We start from the raw sequence: 25,498 nt of genomic DNA, 5'->3' as shown, positions 1-25,498 counted from the left end.
ACCCAATCCAAAGTGGCTTACGCAAAAAGAGACTTCACTGGCTTGTATAACTAAAAAGCTCAGAGATGAAGCTGTCTTGCTGTGCTGCTAAATGTGGAGCTCAAATGCTGCCCCACGGCCACGGTTTCTCTCTATACATCTGTTGGCTTTTGTTTCATGAATGTCTTCTCTCCATGAGTGCTGGCTCATTCACAGGCAGGCTCTCCCCATCAAACTCACGAGATGGCTGCAGAGGCTCGAGAACTTGTATCTTCTCAGCTTTACTTGCACAGGGGTTATGAAGTCAGATATTTGACAGTAGAAAGATTAGCCTCATGAAACTGGATTTGTTGTGTATTGGGAAAGAGAAGCAGCCCTGGAGATCTGATGTATTCTTTACCCAGAAACCCCTGCAAATTCCTCATTGTGCTCTGTTGCCATTGCTGATGCTTGGTAACAAAACCTTGCTTCATATCAAGTAGTTTCCATCCTCCCTCCATTAATTGCTTCAAGGGAGGCTAGACTCAACCCCAGTTCCTACAATGAGTTCTAGGTCACCTTAGACTCTTGACTATGGTGGCCTCTTTCTTCTTGACTATGATTGATTAGGCAAGATCATGTGACACATTTCTGGCCAAGGAGATGTGAGAGGGAGCCAGCTGAAGGCTTTTGAGAAGTGTCTCCTTGCTCTCAAGAAAGAACATATAGGAAAAGATGGCCTTTTCTTCTAGATGTTTTTGTCTAGACGTGATGCCAGTAGCCACTAGTAGCCATAGGAGAACTAGCCCAAAGATCAAGGACAAAGCTGATGTGCTGGGAATGGCATGGCAGGAAGAAGGAAGGAACCAAGGGCTTGATGACACTGAGGAGCTGCTGTATTAACCAACTCTGGAGCCACCCTGCCTTCGGACTTCTTGTGATGTAAGACAATAAATTGTTCTTATTGATTAAACTATTCTATGTTGAGTTTTCTGGTTTAAAGGGAATTTGATCTTTTGCTGTTTCATCTCTTGGCCTACACTTTTTTGTTTTGTCCTATATTCTTTGCTTCTGTTGTTTTCTCTTTACAGTACATTCAGCTGAAAGCATCCTAAAAAGTACTGTCTCATTGGCTCTAGCTGGTCATGTGCCCATTTCTGACCATGCACTGTAGGGATGTGATGTGTGATGGGACTTAGGCTAGATGATCCAGTACCCTTCTGCAGTGAGATGGGTTCATCCCATCTGACTTCATGGGCCAAGTGTGGAGGAAAAAGCATATCTACTGAGAAATGAGGGTATGACTTCTATAAAATAGTGAAACAGATGCTGTGAAACAAACATAGCAGGTGTCTGAATCTTTGTCCTTTTGAATGTGCCCTTTTATTACAGAATTGCCTCAAATTCTGAGTACAGTGGATAGGAAGTAGGCTGTCTATTACTTGGTCTGATAGCACAGCATACATAACTATGGAGGTGTTTTAGACCAAAGGTAGATCTGCTATGCTATTGACTCATCTAAATATTCTATGAAAACTTTTCCTGAGTTAGGTTCTCATATCTCTAGCTTTGGAACATAAGCCATTTTGAGGTCATAGCAAAAGACAGTGTGACCCATGGCCAAGACAGACAAAGCACTCAGTTGCTGGATGATCCAGGGCTTCCTAAGGATACTAGAAAAAGCAGACGGCTATTTAAGTAGCATGTACCATCCCTCGGGCCCCAGGGTTTTCTGGCACCCTTCTGTCATACCCCCTGAGGTTCAGTTGGTCTCATGGCTCTGATTCAGCCCGGTATGTAGAAGAGTGGGGCCTCAGGTCAGCTTGTGTCTAGTGATTTCAATTCTGCTGTTGGCTGGAATTCCATCTGTCAAGAAAGTTTTTCAGTCAGCCATTTGATAGTGGAAGGGTTAGCCCATGAAACTGAATTTCCTGTGTATCTGGAAGGAGAGGCAGCCCTGGAGATCTGACATGTTCTGTGAAAATTAGGGGTTCATTTTGCTATTGCTGGTTAGTCTCTACTGAACCTAATATATTTCAACATTTGAGGATTTTTTTTAAAAAAGAAAAATTTCTCTTTCTATTTTTTATTATGAACTTAAGAAACTTCACGGCAAGAAAATCTAATCAATGTTAAACTATTTACTTCCCTCCAAAGTAATTTCCTCTCTGTCAATGCACAGACATGCATTTTTACTTAGTTATAATTAGTGTGAACATACTCGTTTTTGTTTAAGAAAGGTTTTCTTTACCTTGGCATTCAGATTTGTTTTCATAGGCAAAGAAAACACTGGGAAGGAGAAGGAACCTTTGCTGGCAAGTTGGGAGGATTATATGGGGTCATACTATCCCAGAGTTAAAGAAACCTTAAAGGACCCCACATCCCTCTCCGTATCTCTTCTGATGATCCTTTTGTGCTCACAGACTAACCAGAGTGGCCTTTTCACTCAAAGGCCTCTCCAGAGCTCCACAGCACCAAGGGTGGAGTTTGGCTCCAAAAGGAGGAATGAAATTCCATCCTCGGTCTGCCAGGGCCTACCTGTCTGTCATGGGCATGCACCATTGCCCCAGCTCTACTGGGCTGTTGGGTCGTCTAATGGTTTTCCCTGCAGAAAGCGAGCAGGAACGAGGCTGTTCTGGACTGGTCCTCCATACCGCTCTTCTCAAATATCTTCTATTTTCTTAGTGTGATCATACACCCACGGTTTCGAACCTATCAAAGCATAACATTGCCAGTCTCTTTTTTCTGCCACGTTGAGTTTAATTAAAAGCAGCAACTATTTGTACAGCTGTCCCTGAGTTCATGGCTCATAAAAGAATTAACTTCAACCTTGCTGCCTAAGTCTTTTGGGAGTGTCACACAAAACCATTTAGGCTTTTCTGGGCAGTGCCAGGCCTGGGCCCTGGGACTTGCTGGTGCTGGTTCATTCACCAGGCTGTCGTGCTCAAGTGGCACCGAGCAAAGAAAGCAGAGAAGAGCAGAACTTCCAGATACACAAGTCCTCCTTCTTTTGTTTGGGGGATGCAAGGCCTTGAAGGCTGCTTCAACAAGTTTCTGAAAATTCCCCTCGGGTTAGGAAAGGCTTAGTCTTCCCTTTCCAAGTTTTTCTAGGGTTCTTGGTACTTTCGCTCTAGGGCAGGTCTTCTGCACCCCCACATCCCAGGCCTCAGTGGTCACTGGCAGGCATCCTTCGAAGGAGGTGGGGGCGGGGTATCCCGCCGATAGCTGCACCCGCACAAAGCAGCACGTTTTCTCATCAAAACCCTGAAGAGGGGGGAAGAACCAGCGATCAACATTTCGCTGATTTTCAAGTGCACACCGAGCAGCGCGTCAAGCAGCTTTGGGTCAGAACACGCCGATTCGGAGTTTAGGCGAAGGCAGAGGCCAGCGCGGTCACCGATTCCGAGCCGGGGGCGGGGCCGACCACACACGTTGTGAGACTGGGAGGCTGAGGAGTGCGGGTTAGAAAATGTGACCCTGGCGACCCCAGCGCCCCCGCCTCCCTCGCTGCTGGTCCACCTGCAAGTGGAGCGCGCCAAGCCGCCAGCGGAGGCGATGGCCAGCCCCGCGCCCTTAGTGGCCTCCATCGGCCACCAAATGGTGGCTCTGCAGACCTTGCAGCTCCTGCAGCAGGAGTGGGGCTGGGGGGACGGTCCGGGCGCCCCCGGGAACCCGCGGGACCCGGACCACGTGTCCACCGCCCCAGTCCGTCGCTCAGGCCGGCTGCGGGCCTGGCCGGGGCCCGGGCGCGAGGAGCGGGGCGGAGGCGTGGGGGCCAGGAATCGGGGGACCGGCGCGCGGGCGAGCTCCCCAGAGGAGGTGGTGCGGGGCGCGGAGGGGGGCGCTGAGCTACTGGCCTTCCCCCGGGACCGCGGACCCTGCACCCTGGCCCGGATGGCGATGCGCAGCGCGCTGGCCCGCGTGGTGGACTCGACTTCGGAGCTGGTCAGCGTGGAGCAGACGCTGCTGGAACCACTCCAGCAGGAGCGGTCTTTTCCCATCCACCTGAAGGTTAGTAGTCTGCCCCCCCGCCATCCCCTCTGGCGTGCAGGGTGTACCCCCATACTCCAAGGGCGGGGCTGCTGGGATGGCGATGGGTGGGTCGCAGGATCCCAAGCACTGCTGCTCACTGCCATTCAGCCCGAGTGGGAGAAGGAAGGGGGCGGGGGACACTCTGGGGACTCAGCAGGAGGGGCAGGGAGCCCCAGATTCACCTGAGGCCCACCTGGCTGAAGAACAGAGATATGGGAACGGCCTTGCCAAAACCTCCTCCTGGAACTCCTTCCTCTCTCACATAAATCAGCTTCCTGCACTAGAAAGGCCCTTTCCACACGTGCAGCTTGTAGGGATAGAGGACGGCTCCCTGCACCCCCTTTCCAAATTAATAACGCTTCCTCCAGAGCCTTAAATACACTTACTAAGTCCCTTTTGCCTTTTGTATGATGAAATCATCTCCATTTATTTAAAGTTCCTTCACATTCATGAATCACAATTATTTTTTGCATAAATCCAATTCCCCACAGAGCTGAAGGGTCTTACAGAGTCAACCTAAATTCTCATAAAGTGGGGTGAGAGCCGGTTGGGTCCTGGGTGTTGAAGCGTAAATACTAATGCTAAACTCTTGCTAAGTCGCCCAGCTCATATAGGTAGGGCACATTTCCTCTTAAGGTACCAAACTGTGTTAGCCAATTTAGCCCGGGAACGGAGCAGCTGCCTCCCAGCCTGAGTGAAATTGCGGAAATCTGGGGGTATGGGTTTCAGTCCTGGACTTGCCATTAACTAACCTAATTGGTTTAAGGTCACAAATCTCTCTGAGACCTTCTGGCTTTCAGATTTTGACCAGGAGCATTGCTGTATTGATTCCCCTGAGGCATCTAGCAGAAGGGAGCTGGGGAGGGGTGATGAAGGGAGCTTAGAGTATGTCTCAAGAGTTGCTGTTCTGTACAAGCCAAGGTTTGGAAAAAGTTACTATACATTAAGTTGCACTATACACTGTAAAATATTTATTTAAAATCAAACATAATAAAGCCTATTATATACCCAAGTAGGTACTGGTTCTCTACATCAGGGTTTCTCAGTCTCTGTACTATTCACATTTTGGCCTAGCTCTTTGTTGTTGGGGGTTGTCCTGTGTATTATAGGACATTTAGCAGGATCTCTAGTCTCTGCCTATTAGATGCCAGCAACTAGTCCTCCCTGCAAGTTGATACAGCTAAAAATGTCTCCAGACACTGCCAAGGGTGGCGGGGTGGGTGGGGCGGGAAGAAATATGATAAGCACTTCTTTTTTCTTTTTTTTTTTTGAGATGGAGTCTCGCTCTGTAGCTGAGGCTGGAGTGCAGTGGTGAGATCTTGGCTCATTGCAACCTCAACCTCCCGGTCCCGGTTCAAGCAAGTCTCCTACTTCAGCCTCACAAGTATCTGGGATTACAGGCATGAGCCACCGTGCCCAGCTAATTTTTGTATTTTTTAGTAGAGACGGGGTTTCACCATGTTGGCCAGTCTGGTCTTGAACTCCTGACCTCATGATCCGCCTGCCTCAGCCCCCTAAAGTGCTGGGATTACAGGCATGAGCCACTGAGCCCAGCTGAGAAACACTTCTACACTCACTTTAGAAAGTTAGAAAATGAAGCTGCATTTCACCCAATGCTCTCCAATGGAAGATGTACTTTTTTTTTTCAGTATCACCCAAAAATTTTAAAAACCTTGTTAATTAAACTATGATACACCATTGATTATAAGTTGCATGCTAATTTAAGGGATTTTTTTTTTTTTTTGAGACAGGATTTACCTGTGTTGCCATGGTGCAGTGCAGTAGCCATTCACAGGTGTGATCATAACACTACAGCCTCAAGCCCCGGGCTCAATTGATCCTCCTGCCTCAGCTTCCTGAGTAGCTGCAACTACAAATATGTGCCACCACATCTGACTTATTTTAGGGATTTTTTAAAAACATGAATAAAAGTGCATTTTAAAATAGCTGAAATATGAAGTGACTAATGATGTTAGTAGCACATACAGAGCATAGATAAAGCTGGCAAAAGGAGAGACTGAATGATCAGTTTTACCTACGGTGACCCTGGAAGGCTTCTCAGAGGAGGCAGCCTTTTAAAAAAAAAAAAATCCATGTTATTTTATTTAAAAGGAAAAATATTTCAGAGGAATCCTTTGCTCGAGGCCCAGCAACACTGAAAGGGCTTGAGGCTCTGGAGGAACTACAATTAAGTTCAATGTGGCAGAAGGCAAAAACTAATGCTGGAAACACAAATGGGGGCCAGTTAGGAAAAGACCTGTGTATCATGCTGAGGACCTTGGATTGTCTTGCAAGCAGAGGATAGGTAAAACACAGAAGCCTGGATAAATCACAGAAGGGTAGGTTTCAGTTTGAAAGTCAGGCAGAAGACAGTTATCTAAGGGCTTGACCCAACTCAGTAGCAATGGACTAAACCCCGTGTCCTCTGCTCTGAAAGCAGTCCACCATAAACTATGCCATTTTAGTTTAATGCCACAGTCCCTTCTACTTGGAAATCCTTTTAACCCTTTCCAATTGACTTTTGATTCTAAACATTTTCCATCTTCCTCAAGCCTCCTCCATCCAAACCTCACCCCTCTCACACCTTTCTGAGGAAATTGAGGCCAGTGGACACAAATACCTTTCTCTACCTAAAAAATTGCATTTCTACTCATCTTCATTCTTGTCTTTAAAAATTAAATGCTGCCCCCCATCTCCATGTATATTCATGTTAATTTCACTGGAGCGAATCTTTTACTTGCCCCTGGATCTGCTTCTATCAATTTTTTCTCTCCTTATATTTACTACTGCTCTCTCTCTCTGCTGACCCTCTTGGTCCATAAACATGCTCAAAGCTTTCTTTACTTCCCACCCCATGAGTCCCCATCCTTGCCTTCCTTGTCATGAGCAAACTTTGAAGACACTTAGATGTGTTGCTGCCACTTTCTAGAAGCAACCAGCAGCTACTGGAGTCTGCTGTTCACCTGCAGGGGAATAATGAGTTTTAGGGTCTGGGAACAGCCAGGGCTTTCAAGAGAGAAGCAGAAAGCAGTTTCTCTGCATGATTTGTTCCCTTGGCAGCCTCTAGGAATTTTGCTTGGTTTGCTATTTGCAGAAGAGGTAATATCTCCGTTTGGTTTGTAGATTAATGATTACACAGCACTTAGACTTGAGGAGATGGCATTCTGTCTTGCCAGGAGGCTGGTTATACAGACTTGTCTTCCTTAATACTAGTGTTAATTCAAATGACTTGGAAGGGTGTTTTGTATATTTTTAAATTAGGAACATACAGATTTTATACAGCAGAATGATTTCAGGAGGATTTCTGTGAATGGAAATAACAATTGTGTATCACTTAGAAGTACGTGGGAACATCCCCAACATCAGATCTCTTTGGTGGTGTTACTTACCACAGAGGGTAGGAGGGAGACTTGCTTGAACTAAAGCCCATGAACCAGATGACAGGCATTAGGGATCCTGCAGTGGAGACAGCACAGCACAGCAGTCAAGTCCCCTGGAGCATTTCAAACCTACTCTGTCACTTCCTGCCATAGGCCCTTGGGTAAGTTATTTAGCCTTTCTGTGCCTCAGTTTCCTCCCTATATACTGCGGATAATGGTATCTACCTAAAGGGTTACTGAGATAATACATTTTGTCAGGGGCTTCCCAAAGTTAGTCTCCATCTATCTGAGCTATTATGATTACCATTATTATTACTGTTAACAGGTTGATGCCTTGTGAATTCTTATTGACTGTTATTTCTGTGAATTCTATTATTGATATCAATGAATATGATCCATGAACTCTGTGTCTACTTTTCTGGAACTATTGACAAAAGCAGACTTAGGATGACCAAAAGAGATTTCCAGGAAGCCTCCACTATCTAGAGGTCAGCTTTAGCCTCATGCCTAGTGACAAAGGTGTCACCAGTGAGTGACGCACTGATCAATCCACCAGAAGGTTAAGGCAGTGACATTTGCAGGCATGAAGGCAGAAAAATTCTCACCACAATGATAACAGACATTTTAAAACAGTATTTTACTCTTTAATGAAACCGACACAATATTCCTTTTGAACACTTAGAAATTATCATACACATGCAAACACTCATGCAATGAGTTTCTTCATGGCGGATGAAAAATGATTAACAGTACTGAATCTTATTAAATTTGGTGGAGAGGCTAGATTTAACCGGCTTAACAAACATTTATAACAGGAGGAAACTGAGGCTTTAGAGGAATTGAGGGCTTTGCTCAAGACCGTGTGGCTAAGAAGTGATGGGTTTTATCTAACTTATTCTCCTACATCACAGTGGTGGCCCATAGCGGGGTTATGAACATCATGCTGAATGTGTACGTGAGAGATCTTAGGGGCCATAGTTGTACATACTGTGCACTGTGTACACTGCTTGGACCACAACAGTCACATCGTAGCCTGGATGTATCAGTCAGCTCCGCTGCCACAGCAAAATACCACAGACGGGGTGACTTAAATAACAGACATTTATATTCTCCCTGTTCTGGAGGTTGGAAGTCCAAGATCATGGTGCCAACAAATTCCATTTCTAGTAAGAGCTTCCTTCCTGGCTTGCAGACAGCTGCTTTCTCTCTGCGTCCTCACATGGCCCTTCCATAGCTCGTGCAAGCAGAGAGAGAAAGCTCTGCATGTGTTTGGTGTCTCTTCTTATAAGAACACCAGTCCTGTCAGATTCGAGCCACGCTTATGACTTCATTTTATCTTAATTACCTCATGAAGAACCTATCTCCAAATACAGTCACATTGGGGGTTGAACGTATGAATGGGGGGAAACCACACAATTTAGTCCAAAACGGATGATCTGCGCACCTCCTTCCATCATGGCCACCTTATATGGTGACAGAAAGCACTAGGTAAACTTAGGAAATCACTATCTAACTAGTAATACTAGGAGAAATGCATTTGACATTTGCCACCGAAAGGGAGCATAAAGTGTGCAGAATACCAGGAGGAAGCTAGTCTAGGATTTTTTTAAGCTGCTGAAAATGACTAATTCACATAGCAAACATTCGCCAAGCCAATTACAAACTTACTCTGATTGAGTTTTGTCTATCTTTCTTTGAGAATTACAAACATTTTTCCAAGAGTTCTGTTCTGAAGCAAGTTTCATGGAAACTGTGGTGGAAGCTAACTTCAGAGACAGAAGAACGTTTTTGCCTTTGCAGATGAAACCTGCCTGGGAGCTCACCCATTTCAATGAGCGCATTCCAGTACCAATTATTCCCTCACGTGTGATAGTCCTTGCTGGTCTTCTCATTCTACGGTGCAAGAGCAGCAGTCATAAAACTCTTGGCTTTGGCTTCATTGCAAACTGCAAGTATGAATATTGACTTGTTCAGAGGAAGACACTGATGATGAGTGTCTTTTTCCCCATTGGGAAAAAATAAGCGAATCTGTCACTTGCTCCTGGTCCTGTTTCTATCAATTTTCTTTCTCCTTATATTTTCTACAGCCCCGCCTCTGCTGACCCTTTTGATCCATAAACATGCTCAGAGCTGTCTGTATTTACCCAGCCCTGTGAGTCCCCATCTTTCTCTTCCTTGTCATGAGGAAACTTGGAAAACATTTGGATGTGTTGCCTCCACTTTCCAGAAGTATCCATATTCATTAATATCAAGAATATAATTCACAAAAATAACAGTAAGAATTCATGAGTCATCAACCTTTTAATGGTAATAATAATGATAGTAATAAGCAAATCTTTTTCCCACTGGGGAAGAAGCACTCATCATCAATGTCTTCCTCTGAACAAGTGAAGCCCGCTTCTGCAAATTTGAGAATTGTGCCTTCAAAAATTACTAACTTACTATTGAAGACATAAATGCTCATGATTATAAATCAGTACCCATGGCCATGGGGGTGCTCCTTATCTGTGACAAAATCATGTTTTTTATGTTAGAAGAAAGTGCAGTGATGAGTCACGGAATTTCTGTTATTCTCTACCCCTAACCTATGGATATGGTGGCTGCTCTACAAGTAGCTTATATATAGCTTTGCAACTTCTTATCATATGAATGATATAAAAAAATCTGGATATAAAACCTTTCTGAAATAGACATTTGGGGAAAGATACTGCAGGAAAGGCTTAAAACGAAACTAGTTATGTTTGACATCTTGGTGAAAATGCTACAGTGTTTTATTTTTAAATTTTTGGATTTACCAGGTAAATCCAATTGTAAATAAAGCATCCCTGAATCAAGTGTTTATATCCATCACAAAAGTGCTTTTCACTGGATTTTCAACTAGAAATGGTGCTGTACCCAAAGCAAATGCATCAGGAGCCTTAGTTATTTGTGAGCATTTCCAGCACGTATACCACAAGTAAAAATATTTAATTTCCTGTGGATGATAGACTATTTAATGGTGACTGCCTAATACTTTGGTTCTTCATTGGGTGTTTTATTAATACACAGTTACACATCTATTGTGACTGACCTTGGGTTCAGGCGATGGGTGGCTGTTCTGGGACCTGTGATTTGTAGTTCAAAGCCAGAAGCTGATGAACCAAATGAAGTTGGGGCAATTTATAATTCATGACAGTATGTTTTCCACAACATCCCACTAAAACAGAAAAACATCACTCCCCTTTTATGTAGACATCCAGGGTAGAAGCTGCTAATGGGTCTGGAGAAGGGATTTGTGTTCTTTTGTTGGGCCCAGCATTGGACAGCTTTACTGGAGAACAAGCTGCTGGACAGGCAGAAGGTTATTAAGGACAGGCCTCAACATAGACAACTTCTTCCTTCCTTCCTTCCTTCCGTTTTTTCTTCTCCTCCTCTCTCATTCCCTCTCATTCTTCTGTTCTCTTTCTCACTTCCCTCCCACCCCCGAAATCTCCATCTCTCTCTTTCATGCTCCCTGTAGAGGACATGAAGCCTTCAGGGAGAGCTAGAGGGGAAAACGTGAGAAGAAACAAGCTTGTGGAGGCCAGTGTAAGAGAATATAGCTCAAGACATTTCAAGATGTGACTGTTTGGAAAAGAGCCAACTTATTATAATGCCACTGGTTAAGTGAGTGCGAACTGATTTATAATTTATGTAGATTTAGAAGTGATTTTGGGGCCAGGCGTGGTGGCTCACACCTGTAATCCTAGCACTTTGGGAGGCCGAGGTGGGTGGATCACCTGAGGTCAGGAGTTCAAGACCAGCCTGGCCATGATGGTGAAACCCCATCTTAAAAAAAAAAAAAAAAGTGATTTTGAAGGTGACATGGTAGGAGAAGAAAGCACAATCCTTGTGGATTGTTTAAATGTTGCCTGCATTTTAGAGCCTATTAAGTCATGTTGGGTTTTTGACTTTATTATCCACTGGCATTGGCTTCAGAAAACAGACTTTCAAATGAATTCCTGCTGCTAGCTTTTCATCTTCAAGCCTTAAGTTATGATAGGAGTGTTTATTTTCAGTACAAAGCTTTTAAAAAAAGCTTAACTTGTCTTCCCTTTTTGGACTTTGCAGATGCATTTTCAGTCGTTCAAGAATTCCAGATGTGTGCATTCCTAGTAAATGCACAACGCAGAATGCAGAGAAGTGCACAGTGTGGCAGTTTATCCGAGATACTGTCCTCACAATGGGTAGGAGAGAACAGAGCTGAGGAAAGGAGACCTCCAGCTGGGCGGTCTCTGATTAGCTCAGGGTTGGTTTTACGTGGGGTGTAGAAGGTTCCATGCCTTGAATATCTTTCAAATAGCCAAGCCCTCTCAATTATGCTGCAGGGAGGAGGGATGGGCCACTAGGCCAGTCTTCCATTTGGATGTGATCCTTGCCATTTTTGAGCTTTGTACCACTCATAACACTCAGTAAACCTTAAGAAAAATAGTGTGAAGATGTCCAAAAAAGAAATATTAAATGATTCACTTGTAGACATTTTGTTCCATCCCCAAAGCTGGTTTAGTGCTTCTCCCGCTTGCTTCCAAGAAGCCCCTGTCACCCCACTGGAGCAGCTACGGCTCTGTAATTCCTGCCAGTCTTCTGTCCCACACCACATGGGTGAGCTGAGCTCTGTGAGCCATTACTGCACCTGGCATCATCTGGGATCTGGGGCGAGTCTTTAATGAATTTTGAGTTCTGAAATACGGAAGTTAATTTTTTTAAATTATACTTTAAGTTCTGGGACACATGTGTAGAATATGCAGGTTTGTTACGCAGGTAAACACATGCCATGGTGGTTTACTGCATCCATCAACCAGTCATCGACATTAGGTACTTCTCCTAATGCTATCCGTCCCATCCCCTGACAGGCCCCAGTGTGTGATGTTCCCCTCCCTGTGTCCATGTGTTCCCATTGTTCAACTCCCACTTATGAGTGAGAACATGCAGTGTTTGATTTTCTGTTCCTGTGTTAGTTTGCTGAGAATGATGGTTATTAGCTTCATCCATGCCTCTGAAAAGGACATGAACTCATCCTTTTTTATGGCTGCATAGTATTCTATGGCATACATATGCCACATTTTCTTTATTCAGTCTATCATTGATGGGCATTTGAGTTGGTTCCAAGTCTTTGCTATTGTGAATAGTGCTGCAATAAACATACGTGTGCATATGTCTTTATGGTAGAATGATTTATAATCCTTTTGGTATGTACCTAGTAATGGCATTGCTGGGTGAAATAGTATTTCTGGTTCTAGATCCTTGAGGAAACACTACTCTGTCTTCCACAACGGTTGAACTAATTTACACTCCCACCAAGTGTAAAAGTGTTCCTATTTCTCCACATCCTCTCCAGCATCTGTTGTTTCCTGACTTTTTAATGATGGCCATTCTAACTGGTGTGAGATGATATCTCACTGTGGTTTGGATTTGCATTTCTCTAATGACCAGTGTTGATGAGCTTTTTTTCATATGATTGTTGGCTGCATAAATGTCTTCTTTTGAAGAGTGTCTGTTCATATCCTTTGCCCACTTTTTGATGGGGTTGTTTATTTTTTTTCTTGTAAATTTGTGTAAGTTCCTTGTAGATTCTAGATATTAGCCTTTTGTCAGATGGATAGATTGTAAAAATTTTCTCCCATACTGTAGGTTGCCTGTTCACTCTGATGTTAGTTCCTTCTGCTGTGCAGAAGCTCTGGAGTTTAATTAGATCCTTTTTGTCAATTTTGGCTTTTGTTGCCATTGCTTTTGGTGTTTTAGTCATGAAGTCTTTGTCCATGCCTATGTCCTGAATGGTATTGCATAGCTTTTCTTCTAGGGTTTTTATGGTTTTAGGTCTTAATGTTTAAGTCTTTAATCCATCTTGAGTTATTTTTTTGCATAAGTTGTAAGGAAGGGCTCCAGTTTCAGTTTTCTGCATATAGCTAGCCAGTTTTCCCAACACCATTTATTAAGTAGGGAATCCTTTCCCCATTGTTTGTTTTTGTCAAGTTTGTCAATGATCAGATGGTTGTAGATGTGTGGCATTACTTCTGAGGCCTCTGTTCTGTTCTTTTGGTCTATATATCTGTTTTAGTACCAGTACCATGCTGTTTTTGTTACTGTAGCCTTGTAATATAGTTTGAAGTCAGGTAGCATGATGCCTCCAGCTTTGTTCTTTTTGCTTAGGATTGCCTTGGCTATGTGGGCTCTCTTTTGGTTCCATATGAAGTTTAAAGTGTTTTTTTTTTCCAGTTCTGCAAAGAAGGTCAATGGTAGCTTGATGGGGATAGTGTTGGATCTATACATTACTTTGGGCAGTATGGCTATTTTCATGATATTGATTCTTCTTATCCATGAGCATGGATTGTTTTTCCATTTGTTTGTGTCCCCTCTTATTTCCTTGAGCAGTGGTTTGTAGTTCTCTTTGAAGGGGTCCTTCACATCCCTTTTAAGTTGCATTCGTAGTTATTTTATTCTCTTTGTAGTAGTTGTGAATGGGAGTTCACTCATGATTTGGCTCTCTGTTTGTCTATTATTGGTGTATAGGAATGCTTGCAATTTTGCACATTGATTTTGTATCCTGAGACTTTGCTGAAGTTGCTTATCAGCTTAAGGAGATTTTGGGCTGAGACGATGGGGTTTTCTAAATATATAATCATGTCACCCGCAAACAGAGACAATTTGACTTCTTCTTCCTATTTGGATATCCTTTATTTCTTTCTCCTGCCTAATTGCCCTGGCCAGCACTTCCAATACTATGTTGAATAGGAATGGTGAGAGAGGGCATCCTTGTCTTGTGCAAAAAGAGAATGCTTCCAGCTTTTGCCCATTCAGTATGATATTGGCTGTGGGTTTGTCATAAAAAGCTCTTATTATTTTGAGATACATTCCATTAATATCTAGTTTTTTGACAGTTTTTAGCATGAAGGGCTGCTGAATTTTATCAAAGACCTTTCTGCATGTATTGAGATAATCACGTGGTTTTTGTCATTGGTTCTGTTTATGTGATGGATTATGTTTATTGATTTGCGTATGTTGAACTAGAAGTAAAACACTCCTCAGCAAATGCAAAAGAATGGAAATCATAACAGTCTTTCAAAACACAGTGCAATCAAATTATAACTCAAGATTTAAAAACTTGCTCAAAACTGCACAACTACTTGAAAACTGAATAACTTGCTCCTGAATAACTACTGGGTAAATAACAAAATTAAGGCAGAAATAAGTAATCTCTTTGAAACCAAAGAGAACAAAGATACATGGTACCAGAATCTCTGGACACAGCTAAAGTAGTGTTTGGAGGGAAATTTATAGCACTAAATGGACATAGGAGAAAGTGGGAAAGATCTAAGATGACACCCTAACATCACAATTAAAAGAGCTAGAGAAGCAAGAGCAAACAAATTCAAAAGCTAGCTGAAGACAACAAAAAATAACTAAGATGAGAGCAGAACTGAAGGAGACAGAGACACGAAAAACCCTTCCAAAAAGTCAATGAGGCTGGCACGGTGGCTCACACCTATAATCCCAGCACTTTGGGAGGCTGAAGTAGGGGATCACCTGAGGTCAGGAGTTTGAGACCAGCCTGACCAATATGATGTAACCCTGTCTCTACTAAAAAAAGAAAAATTAACTGGGCATGGTGGTAGGTGCCTGTAATCCCAGCTACTCGGGAGGCTGAGACAGGAGAATGGTTTGAACCCAGGAGGCGGAGGTTGCAGTGAACCAAGATCCTGCCATTGCACTCCAGCCTGGGCAACAAAAGCAAAACTCCGTCACAAAAATAAAAAAATAAAATCAATGAATCCAGGAGGTGGTTTTTTTTTAAAAAGATTAACAAAATAAACAGACCACTAGCCATACTAATAAAGAAGAAAAGAGAGAAGAATAAAATAGACACAATAAAAAAAAGCTAAAGGGGATATCACCACAGATACCACAGAAACATAAACTACCATCACAGAATACTATAAACACCTCTAGGCAAATAAACTAGAAAATCTAGAAGAAATGGATAAATTCCTGGACACATACACCCTCCCAAGACTAAACCAGGAAGAAGTTGAATCCCTGAATAGACTAATAACAAGTTCTGAAATTGAGGCAGTAATTAATAGCCTACTAACCAAAAAAAAGCCCAGGACCAGACAGATTCACAGCTGAATTCTATCACAGGTACAAAGAGGAGCTGGTACCACTCCTTCTGAAACTATTTCAGACAATAGAAAAAGAGGAAATCCCCCCTAACTCATTTTATGAGGCCAGCATCATCCTGATACCAAAACCTGGCAGAGACACAAAAAAAAAAAAGAAAATTTCAGGCCAATATCCCTGATGAACATCGATGTGAAAATCTCACTAAAATACTGGCAACTGAATCCAGTAGCACATCAAAAAACTTATCCACCACAATCAAGTTGGCTTCATCCCTGGGAGAAGTTAATTTTAACTCATTCACTAACTTGATGTGTGACTTAGCTGTATCACGTACTCTCCCCAAGCCACATTTGTTTTCATCTATCATGGACTGTTGTGAGCATTGAGTGAAACAAGGTATAGAATGAGCCAAGCTTGCAGTCTGGTGCTGAGCAGGTGCTCAGGCACACATTCTTCGAACGCTGATTTGCCTGTTACTCCCATGATTGGAAGTGTCCAGGGACTTTACTCTGACATTCAAGGCTTTCCACCCAATCATATCCTCTTACGCAACACAAAATTCTATTCTTTTCAGACTAGTGTTCTCCTTCTCCCTGACCCAGCCCCTTGTTGACTCTGTACTTTGGCTTCTGTTATTCATTCTGATTACAGGGGCCTATGATCCATAAGGCTTTCCTCCAAACCACCCACCTATCTTGTAGTATCTAGATAGTCCTTCCCACCTACCACTTCTCTGAAGCCTCATGCAAGCCTCTGTTCCTCTCTTCTGCAAAAGCTTACTGATGGCCTCCACCTTTGTTGTTGAACCTTAATCTTATTTTTGTAATATTCCTACTTAACAATAATTGCAAATAGATTTCATCTCACCAACTAGATTCTAAGTTTCTACAGGGCAAATTTTTTCTTTTCTTTCTTTTCTTTTCCCTTCCCCTTTCTTTTTTTTCTCTCCCCTCCCCTCCCCTCTCTTCCTCCTTACTGACCTCCCAACATCTATGAGTCCTCTATAACTTCAGTTTTTAATGTAAAGGAGCACTTAAAAAATACAAAGAGCTGCTTTCATATCTATGAGCTAATTTGACTTTTGAAACCCCTCCATGGGGTAGCTATTATTGTTTCATTTTACAGATGAGAAAACTGAGTGTTCCACAGGCATGATGGCTTGGCCCAAGGGTAGAACCAGGGTTCAGAGGCAAGTCCAGTGCTCCTGAAGGAATGAGCTCTGTCTGCATCCCTAGTGTCTTTGTAACGGCTTAGAGAGCTTCCCATTCTAACTAACATCTGTGAAGTCCCTGTGTCATATAGGGTAACATACAGGTTCTGAAAACTAGGATGTGGACATCTTTGGAAGGCTATTATTCTGCCTACCACAGGGAAGATGTGTGCTAAAAATTAATAAGTCATATTGTAAAAACTAGAGCTATTCCTTTGAATGGATTGCCTCCTAAGCAGATGAATTTCTCTAGTGTGTCCAAATGAATTTTAATAATAAAACCCCAGCACTCTATAGGAAGGAGTCACATGACAGAACGAGCTTTGCAAGAACCCTGTGCTATGCTTAAATTATGCGTTTATACATGCCTGCTCTTCCATAGGATTGGGGTTTTGTGTTTTCACCACAGCCCTCATCATATTGCAATGGACATTTGGTATATGATTGATATGTCTCATTTCCTCCTAGAAGGTTATAAGCTCTTTATAGATCAAGTGCCATATCTTATTGCTTTTCATTCAGTAGTGTGGGGGAGGCTTGATACGCATTTGAAATAAATTTAACTAATTCATTAGCTGAGTTAAACAGGCCAAGGCCATTACCCCAATAGATCAGTTAAGTCACATGAGAGTGTCTCAGCTGACTTAAAAATATAAATGCTGGCCATCAATTTGGACCACTGTAGCAATCAATACATTTCATATCCAAAGCCTGAAATTGCACAAGGCTTTAGAAGTTTCAAACCTGCTTTTAGATTGCTCAACCATGTAGTTCTAATTCTGGCAAAGCATCGTGTAGGATATTACATCATTTCTGGGAGCATCTGGGATTTGCTAATGAAAGCGGCTGGGAGGATAGGTTCAGTTATTGAATGGAAAGCATCCTAAGTGAAATCATCACCAATATTGATCATGTGAGTTTCTACTGAAAGCCTATGAGCCATTTAATATACTGTTGCCTTAATGCTGTGACTTGTGACCCCTATCTTCCGCTGCAGACTCAGCAGAAGTTTGGTTGAAGGCAATGATTATTGGATCCAGAGTTGGCCTTCAGACCTCGAATGGAAGAGAAGCACTCACCTGTTTTATTTTTCCCTACCCTGGCTTAAGAGTCCCATGGAAAGCCTATTCCTATTAATTTGTTTTCTTTGACTGCTAATATATTTGAGAAAGGATAAAAAGGAAATACTGTACTAGAATAGTAAAATAAAGCGAGTTTGCAAAGCTTGCCAGAGATCTGAAGTTTGCCCAGGGCCTCAGGGACCAGTATAGCCTGGCAGTCGAATTTTATTATACATGTAATTTCCCCAAACGATGCCTTCTTTGATTCTTTACAGTAAAACGTGAAATTGACTTCAGGTTTTCCGCCCACAACTATATTTTTAAAGGCATTTTAGTCTTCTTTGGGTGATGAATTCCTTTGCAGACTGGCTAACAGGCACACGTCAGCACACGTTTTAGTGGTTTCTTCTATTTTGAATTTCCCTTTGCATGTTTTCTTTGATCCTTATACTTTGTACTTAGTGTTGGATTACTTCTATAAAGAAATCGGACAATTTCCCTTGATGTGGATCTTGGGGAAATGGTCCAGAGTGATTTTTCTCTCCTACTTTCCCATTCCCTAGCAGTATGCTTCAGCACACAGGCCAGCCCATAAGCTATGAGACAGACCTTATGAACACAAGGTTCATAAGCTATCTACAGCAGGGATGTCCAATTATTTGGCTTCCCCGGGCCACATCAAAAGAATTGTCTTGGGCTACACATAAAATACGCTAACACTAATGATAGCTGATGAGCTAAATTTTAAAAAATCACAAAAAAACTTCGAGTGTTTTAAGAAAACTTACAAATCTGTTTTGGGCTGAATTCAATGCCATCTTGAACCGCAGGTTGGACAGGCTTGATCTAAACAGCTCTTTGACACCTTCTGGGCAGAAATGAGCAACACACAAAGGTAGTGAAGCAAGAATGCTTTAAAGAGAAAAGAACAAGAAGTATGGTAGCTTGCGAATCCTTGAGCACAGCATGGTTCTGACCTGGCACCTAGCTCGCAGGTGGTCTTGCTGCCATTGTTTGCTAAGTTGAAATGAAAATTGGTTTTGTTTCTGGGGGATGTTTTCCAATAAGCATGTTGTCAGAAATCCAGGTCCATCTCAGTCAAAAAACAGGGTTTTTCATAGGGAGAAGAATAGTTTCTCCCTCTAGACAGGATTAGGAAGAAACCTCTAGTCCCTCATCAAACTTTAGTTCAACTTTTAATTCTTCCTTCCATTTGCTTTTGAGTGACAGTATCTGTTTTTCTTTTCCTACATTATTGAGTTGAATTTTAAGCTCATGGATTTTCAGAGATTATTCTTTATTTACACAATTGTTTAAGTCAAAGCATTTCTCACTGTGGCTACATTCCACAAACTTGTGATATGGTTCAGTATAAAGTATTTTAAAATTGCAATTATTTTTTCACTGATCCAAGAATTACTTAGAAGTGGATTTTCTAAGTCATGCAAGGTTTGGGAAGGGTATCTATGTTATTGATTTCTCATTTGTTTGCATTATGATTTGCATGATAGAGACTTTCTGATATTTATTTGTTGAGATTTGCTTTGTGACATTATAATATAGTCAGCTTTTATAAATATTCCATGTATGTTTGACAATAATGTATATTTTCTTATTTCCATTGGATCAAGCTTGTGATTAGTGTTTTTAAATGCTTTTCTGTTTTGTTGTTTGATTTGTCTAGTTTCAGAGAAAGCTAGGTTCAAACCAGCTTTTATGTGTGTAGACTGAATGCATGTTAAGATTATCATATTAGGGACATTCAAGTATAAAATTGTGACATCTTGGGGACTCATTCACTTTAGTAGTTGTAGTTTATCTCAAATAATGATTTTTTTATGGTTTTTATTTTGGCTTCCCTTTGCTTGGCATATGTTTAAATATCTATTCACTTGCGATCTTTATATGGTTTTAGTTTTAAATGTGTTTCTTGTAAACAGCATATAAAACCAATATAGCAATTACTATCTTTCAAAAGGTGAGTTTATTGCTTTGCATTTGTTGTGCTTTCTGATATGTGTAGGCTTACTACTGCTGTCTTAATTAGTGCTTTCTGCTTACCTTGCTTTATGTTTGTATCTTTATTTCTCCATTGTTACCTTCTATATAGATAGGGTCAATATCTTTTTTTTTCTTTTCTTTTGAGACAGGGTATCACTCTGTTGCCCAGGCTGGAGAGCAGTGGTATGATCATTGCTCACTGCAGCCTTGACCTCCGGGGCTCAATGTGATCCTCCCACCTCAGCCTCCTGAGTAGCTGGGACCACAGGTGCTGCCCTCTTGTCCAGATAATTTTTGCATTTTTTTTTTTTTTGAGAGACAGGGTTTTGCCATGTATACCAGGCTGGTCTCAAACTCCTGGACTCAAGCAATCTGCCTGCCTTAGACTTCCAAAGTGTTGGGATTACAGGTGTGAGCCACTGTGCCCAGCCAATAAAATTTTAATTCATCTTTCCCCTCTTCTGATTTTGAAGTTTTATATACTATTTCTCTACTTTTAATAATAACCCTTAAATTTTTCACACAAGTACCTAACAAGTCTGAGATTTATGAGTTTGCCACCTTTCTCTTGAATAATACAGTGCTTAGAGTGCCACTCCATTCGACATGTCACAGCTGTTCAGCATTTGAGAACCGTCTTGCTCAGATGGTTCTAAAATGAATCGTCATTCATTTAGCACATTTAGGTGTCCTAAACTCCCTGTTAGTTGTTATAATTTTTGTTTTAAATAATAAATTTTTAGACTTATACCATGTTTTCGAGTTTCTTTGTTCACTGTTGCATCCTGAATCTCAACCATTTTCAGTTGAATTTCCTTTCAGAATTATGTCTTCAGAAATATCTGTGAGAGTCTCTTAGTGGTAATTCTGTCCTTTTAAATGAGAGCATATTTATTGTTCCCTGAGTTTTAAATGACAGTTTGGTAGGAATAAAAAAATTCGAGGTTGACAGTTATTGGAGGCTATTATTCCACTGTTTTCTCTATTGTTGTGGTGAGAAATCAGCTGCTGTCTTGTCATTCCTTGAAGCCCATCTGTATTTTTCTTGCTGATTGCCTTTAAGAGTAATTTTGCCTTGATGAGTTTAGATTTGGATTTCACTTAACTTGTTCTCCCTATGGCATATTTTACTTCTTTAATATAAAGACTTCTGTTTTGGATCTGCTCTGTATAATGCTAATCCATTGTTCTCTTTGAATATTGCCTGTTTCTCATCGTCTCTCTTGTCTCTCCTAGAAGTGTTTGTTGGACTTTCTCATCCTGTCATCCATGTTGTTCAACCTCTCATTCATATTTCCCATGTCTTCAACTTGTAATTTTGCATTCTAAGGTAATTTTTTCATATTTATCATCTAGTTTACTAATCCTCACTTTAGATATATTTAATCAAGTGTTTAAGCTGTCAAGTTTTAAATTTCTACTATAATTGTCATTTTTTTAGAAGTGGATGTGCTTTTTTTTCAAGCCTGTTTTTTTGTAAAACATTTTTCTGATTTCTTCTTTTATGTCTTTAAGCATTTAAGACAGAGGTCCCTAACCCCCGGGCCATGAACTAGTGCTGGTTCGAGGCCTGTTAGGAACCACACCACACAGTAGGAGGTGAGCAGTAGGTAAGCGAGCATTACCACCTGAGCTCTTCTTCCTGCTGGATCAGCAGCAGCAAGATTCCCATAGGACTGCAAACCCTATTGTGAACTGAGCATGTGAAGGATCTAGATTGTGTGCTCCTTATGAGAATCTAATGCCTGATGATCAGAGGTGGAACAGTTTCATCCCGATACCATCTGCCACCACCCTGCCACCACCAGTCATGGAAAAATTAACTTCCACAAAACTGGTCTCTGATGCCAAAAAGGTTGGAGACTGTTGATTTAAAACATATTTTATAGTTTCCTTTTTTAATTCTTGGAGTTTAATCCTGTCTCATATTGCATCTGCTATATCACGGTAGATTGTATTTTAAATTTCATATTTTGGCTTCATCTTCAACATAAGCATTATGCAAATACTATTGTAGGGCATTGGTTGCAGACATGTTTCTTCTGTAATAGGTTTTTTTTTTTTTTTTTTTTTTTGCCATGTGTTCATGGCCATTATCAGTCCAGTTCAAAATTTTAAGTTAATTTCTTGGTATAAGTGTTCCCAGGATGTTCATATGGTACAGAGGGCAATTTCAAAGTCAAATGACTGTGTGATACAGGTCCTCTATTACACATTCTCAGGGACAACTTTACTCTGTATCCAAAACCCAGCCCAAGAGAGACTAACTTTCATTTCTTCACAGTACTGGTAGGCAGCTAAAATAATCTTTTAAAAATTTTTGGCTTCTGAAAGATTTCTCTTATTTTCTTGCAAGCTCAGAAAGGGTGTTTGCTCTATTTTATTTAGAATTTTAGAATTCAGTAGCGAAGAGAATTCCTTGGAAAAACTAAGTTCTGGTTTTATTGCTAGAACCAGAAGTCCGGGGGACGTCATTTCCCTATACTCAAAAGAGATCATATATTCAACATTATCTCTAATGTGGAATCATTCCAACGTACCATTTATTTGCAACGGATTTTACAAAATAAACCATTTGGAGATTAAAAACATTGGATTACCTCCTTCTTTTAAACTACCTGGGAACTGTTCTTTCTAAATTTGCATTTGGTGATTTCTTGAGACCATGTCCATTAAATAACAAATTCTCTATTGGAATATTGAACACAGTGAGTGTGGGATAATAGAAACACAGGCTATTGGTGTATTTTCACAGTTCTTTTTGCAATAAGTAACGGAAACTCAACTCCAACTGGGTTAAGTAAAAAAGTGACATTTATTGACCCAGATGGCCAGAAAAATCCTGGGGTTTATTGTTCAAGTATAGCTAGAGCACATACTCAGAAAGTGTAATTAGAATCTGTCTCTTTTAATCTCTTGGTTCTCCTTTCTTCTGTGTTGGCCTCATTCTCATTTGGATGCTGTCTTTACGGTGGCAAGATATTTTCCAACAGCCTCAGATAAAAAGGACAGCAGATCCTATTTAGGTCTTGTCTAGTAGATATCCTGGGCCTGTGGCTTACTGGCCTTGGCTTAGGTCATCTGTCCATCCTGACCAGTCCATGCTCTGATTGGCCTAGTCTCTGGAGTTGAGATCAGCTTTGGTCCAACTGCATAGGCTAAGAATGGGGAGTAGTTTTCCAAGAAAAAAACAAAACAAAACAGAGTGCTGTCACCAGAAGAGAAGGGAATGGAAGCTGGGTAAGCAAAGCACAGCAAATGTCCCCCATAATATATCTAATTTTTTGTTTGTGTTTGTTGTTAATTTCAGGACAGTGTTGAGTTTAGAAACATCTGCAGTCATTTGGCTCTACAGATTGAAGGACAACAGTTTGACAGAGACTTGAATGCTGCCCACCAGTGTTTGAAGACAATAGTCAAGAAGCTGATTCAGTCACTTGCTAATCTTCCTTCAGATGCCCACATGGTAGCCTGTGCTTCCTTGAGACAGATCTTACAGAATCTCCCAGACATATGAGTGTTAAAGACATCGGGAGTAAAATCACAGCCAGCAGTGTTAAGAGAACCGGATACCTTACCTTCCTAATTGAATCAGAGACAATGGATGTTTTTATTTCCAAAGGAGAAAGACTTGATGGCACATGGCGCAGTCTGACCAGTGGCATCTGTAGCCTTCAGAATTATAGCATGTTAGTAAAATTTTTTAAAGCAATATTTCACATTTTTAAGTATATTACCTATTTGCTGACTTTTTGATTGAAGTACATTCTGCTTTGTGGAACTGATTTAATTATGTATGTATATATTTATTAATTAATTCATGTTAAGTATTAGTTTTTATTGAATGATACCTTAATTTGTACTCATATTAATGTAGATCTAAAGGGTTTAATATGGTTATTTATATAATTAAAGCACCATGGTTCTTATAATTACCTTGAATAAATGGGATATTTGATAATTGCTATGTTCTATTAATACTTACTGGACACTTCCTTTTGTGTTACAAGAGTTACCTTTGAAGGACCACATGTGTCAGTAATTATGAGTTTACTGTTGGGCACGAGAAGAGTTGCTTCTAAACCTTGTGCTTTTATATACTGATTTGTAAATTTAAAGTGACAGTGAGCTACGAAGGACCAATTATGTATGATATGTAAATACAAAGCACAGTATTATTAAAGTCTTATGTGGAAATGTCTAGGTCTTACTCTCTATAGATACTCTGATTGAAATGGGAAATTCTTGTGAAAAGAGGGAGGGAGTGGATCTACTGGCAGGTTTCCCAAACCATTTAGAGCCGGGAACAGAGAAGGTGATTTTTTTTTCTCAGCGACACTCCACACACACTTAGGAAAAACTAAATTTCTTATTGTTCAATGATGACTGTATTGAGAACCAAAGTAATGTTAAATGCTACTTTTTCCCCTTAAAATTTTAACAGAAACAGCAACAGATTTAGAACAAAAAAAGATTATAGTGTATATGTACAGCTTGCTTTCTAAAATAATTATAAACTGGATCTTTGTGGTGGGAGTAGAGTACTATTTCTAAAGTGCTAATAGTAATCAAAGCCTTTTTGATCTTACCTACTCTAATCCTAATTGGTTCTAAATGTTTTCTTCCAGAATCTGAAAATGAAAGGTAAACATATGCTTCTCTTTGGATGTGATCATTTGATCACATGATCATATGATCATTTCCACAGAAGAGAACTAAGTATATGAGACTGAATTCTAAAGGAAAGATGAATGCTCTGTGTGTCTGTGTGCATGTGTGTGCGTACATGCTCATGTGTGTGCATATGCATGAGTGTGTGCAGGGTTGAGGTGGGCCAGAAATAAAGGGCATTTATTTCGTCATTTGATCTTAGCCAAAAGGCTGAGAAGTGATGGGCATTTATTTCTTGAGAATAATCTTTGGCACTCAGGTTCCCCACACCTAAGAAACATTGTATTCTGGGGGGATGCCTTTCTTTTATGATGAAGTCTTCCTTCCCCCAGGGAAATTAGCCCTGTACTTTTCTTTCAAGATCCATAATTATTTATATGCTGCCTACCCCATTGTTATTAATGGTTCTCTCAATGAATATTAAGTTGTTGTTTTTTTTTTTACCTTACCCAAAGAAATAGCGAACATTTTCGATTTTCTATCTGTGCTTGTGCTTTTTCCTTGCTTTGTACCATGTTTCCTGTATGCCAACAGATATCCTATTCACCCTTCAAGATCTGATTTACCCACCACCCCCTTCATGGACCCTCATGGGTCATCCTAGCCAGAAGTGAACTCTTCCTTTTCCAAACTCCCATAGAACACATTTTGTGCTACTTTTCTGGCATTTACACATGCCATCTTAATAGCATAGTAGTTGTTAGTAAATCTGCTGTCAAGGTTAGCTTGCTGAGGATAGGAATTATCTAGACATCTTTGCATGCTGCATAGCACCTACAGTTATTAAAGCTCTTTGATGCTATTAGAAGTCTGGCTGCCCCTACCATCTTTTATTCCCCTCCCCCGCCCCATGCTAACTTCTGTGTCTTATGTTCTGTGGTCAGTCTGTATAATCACTTGGTTGCACACGCCATCAGTTCCCTTCCTTTTTTTTCCCTTTGGTTGAATGCTGCTTGCAAAACTCAATTCCTGGTCAAGTCCAACACTCTGCCTATTCCATGTCTGTACAGGAGCTCTGAATGTGGCTGGAGAAACACACCCAGTCA

At 41.1% G+C, this 25,498-nt stretch overlaps 2 protein-coding genes across 3 annotated transcripts in view; one reads left to right on the top strand and one right to left on the bottom strand.

Moving 5' to 3' along the window:
* The first annotated feature begins 3,222 nt into the window (after positions 1-3,222).
* The window catches only part of DLEU7 (deleted in lymphocytic leukemia 7), a 118,917-nt gene continuing 96,641 nt past the window's right edge, over positions 3,223-25,498 (top strand). Inside the window, exons 1-2 of one of the 2 annotated variants that reach the window (XM_012466241.2) lie at positions 3,468-3,969; positions 23,092-23,978. In XM_012466241.2, the coding sequence (XP_012321664.2) occupies positions 3,514-3,969; positions 23,092-23,298 (663 nt within the window). In that variant the 5' untranslated portion in view covers positions 3,468-3,513 and the 3' untranslated portion in view covers positions 23,299-23,978. Of the gene's footprint in view, positions 3,970-23,091; positions 23,979-25,498 lie in introns of those variants that run through there. The other variant, XM_012466242.2, reaches the window with a different exon arrangement.
* Positions 7,235-25,498, bottom strand: part of LOC105726706 (protein fantom-like) — a 494,354-nt gene continuing 476,090 nt past the window's right edge. Inside the window, exons 6-7 of the mRNA XM_064373604.1 lie at positions 7,380-7,446; positions 7,235-7,294 (exon numbers count right to left, since the gene is read on the bottom strand). The gene's annotated coding sequence lies outside the window, so the exon portion shown is untranslated. The remainder of the gene's footprint in view (positions 7,295-7,379; positions 7,447-25,498) is intronic.

This window comes from Aotus nancymaae, unplaced genomic scaffold (assembly GCF_030222135.1).
Source record: "Aotus nancymaae isolate 86718 unplaced genomic scaffold, 86718_ANA_hifiasm-v0.15.2.pri h1tg000009l, whole genome shotgun sequence".
NCBI classification, from domain to species: Eukaryota; Metazoa; Chordata; class Mammalia; order Primates; family Aotidae; genus Aotus; species Aotus nancymaae.
Note: the sequence above shows the minus strand (reverse complement) of the source record. Positions and strands in the feature narration are given on the sequence as shown.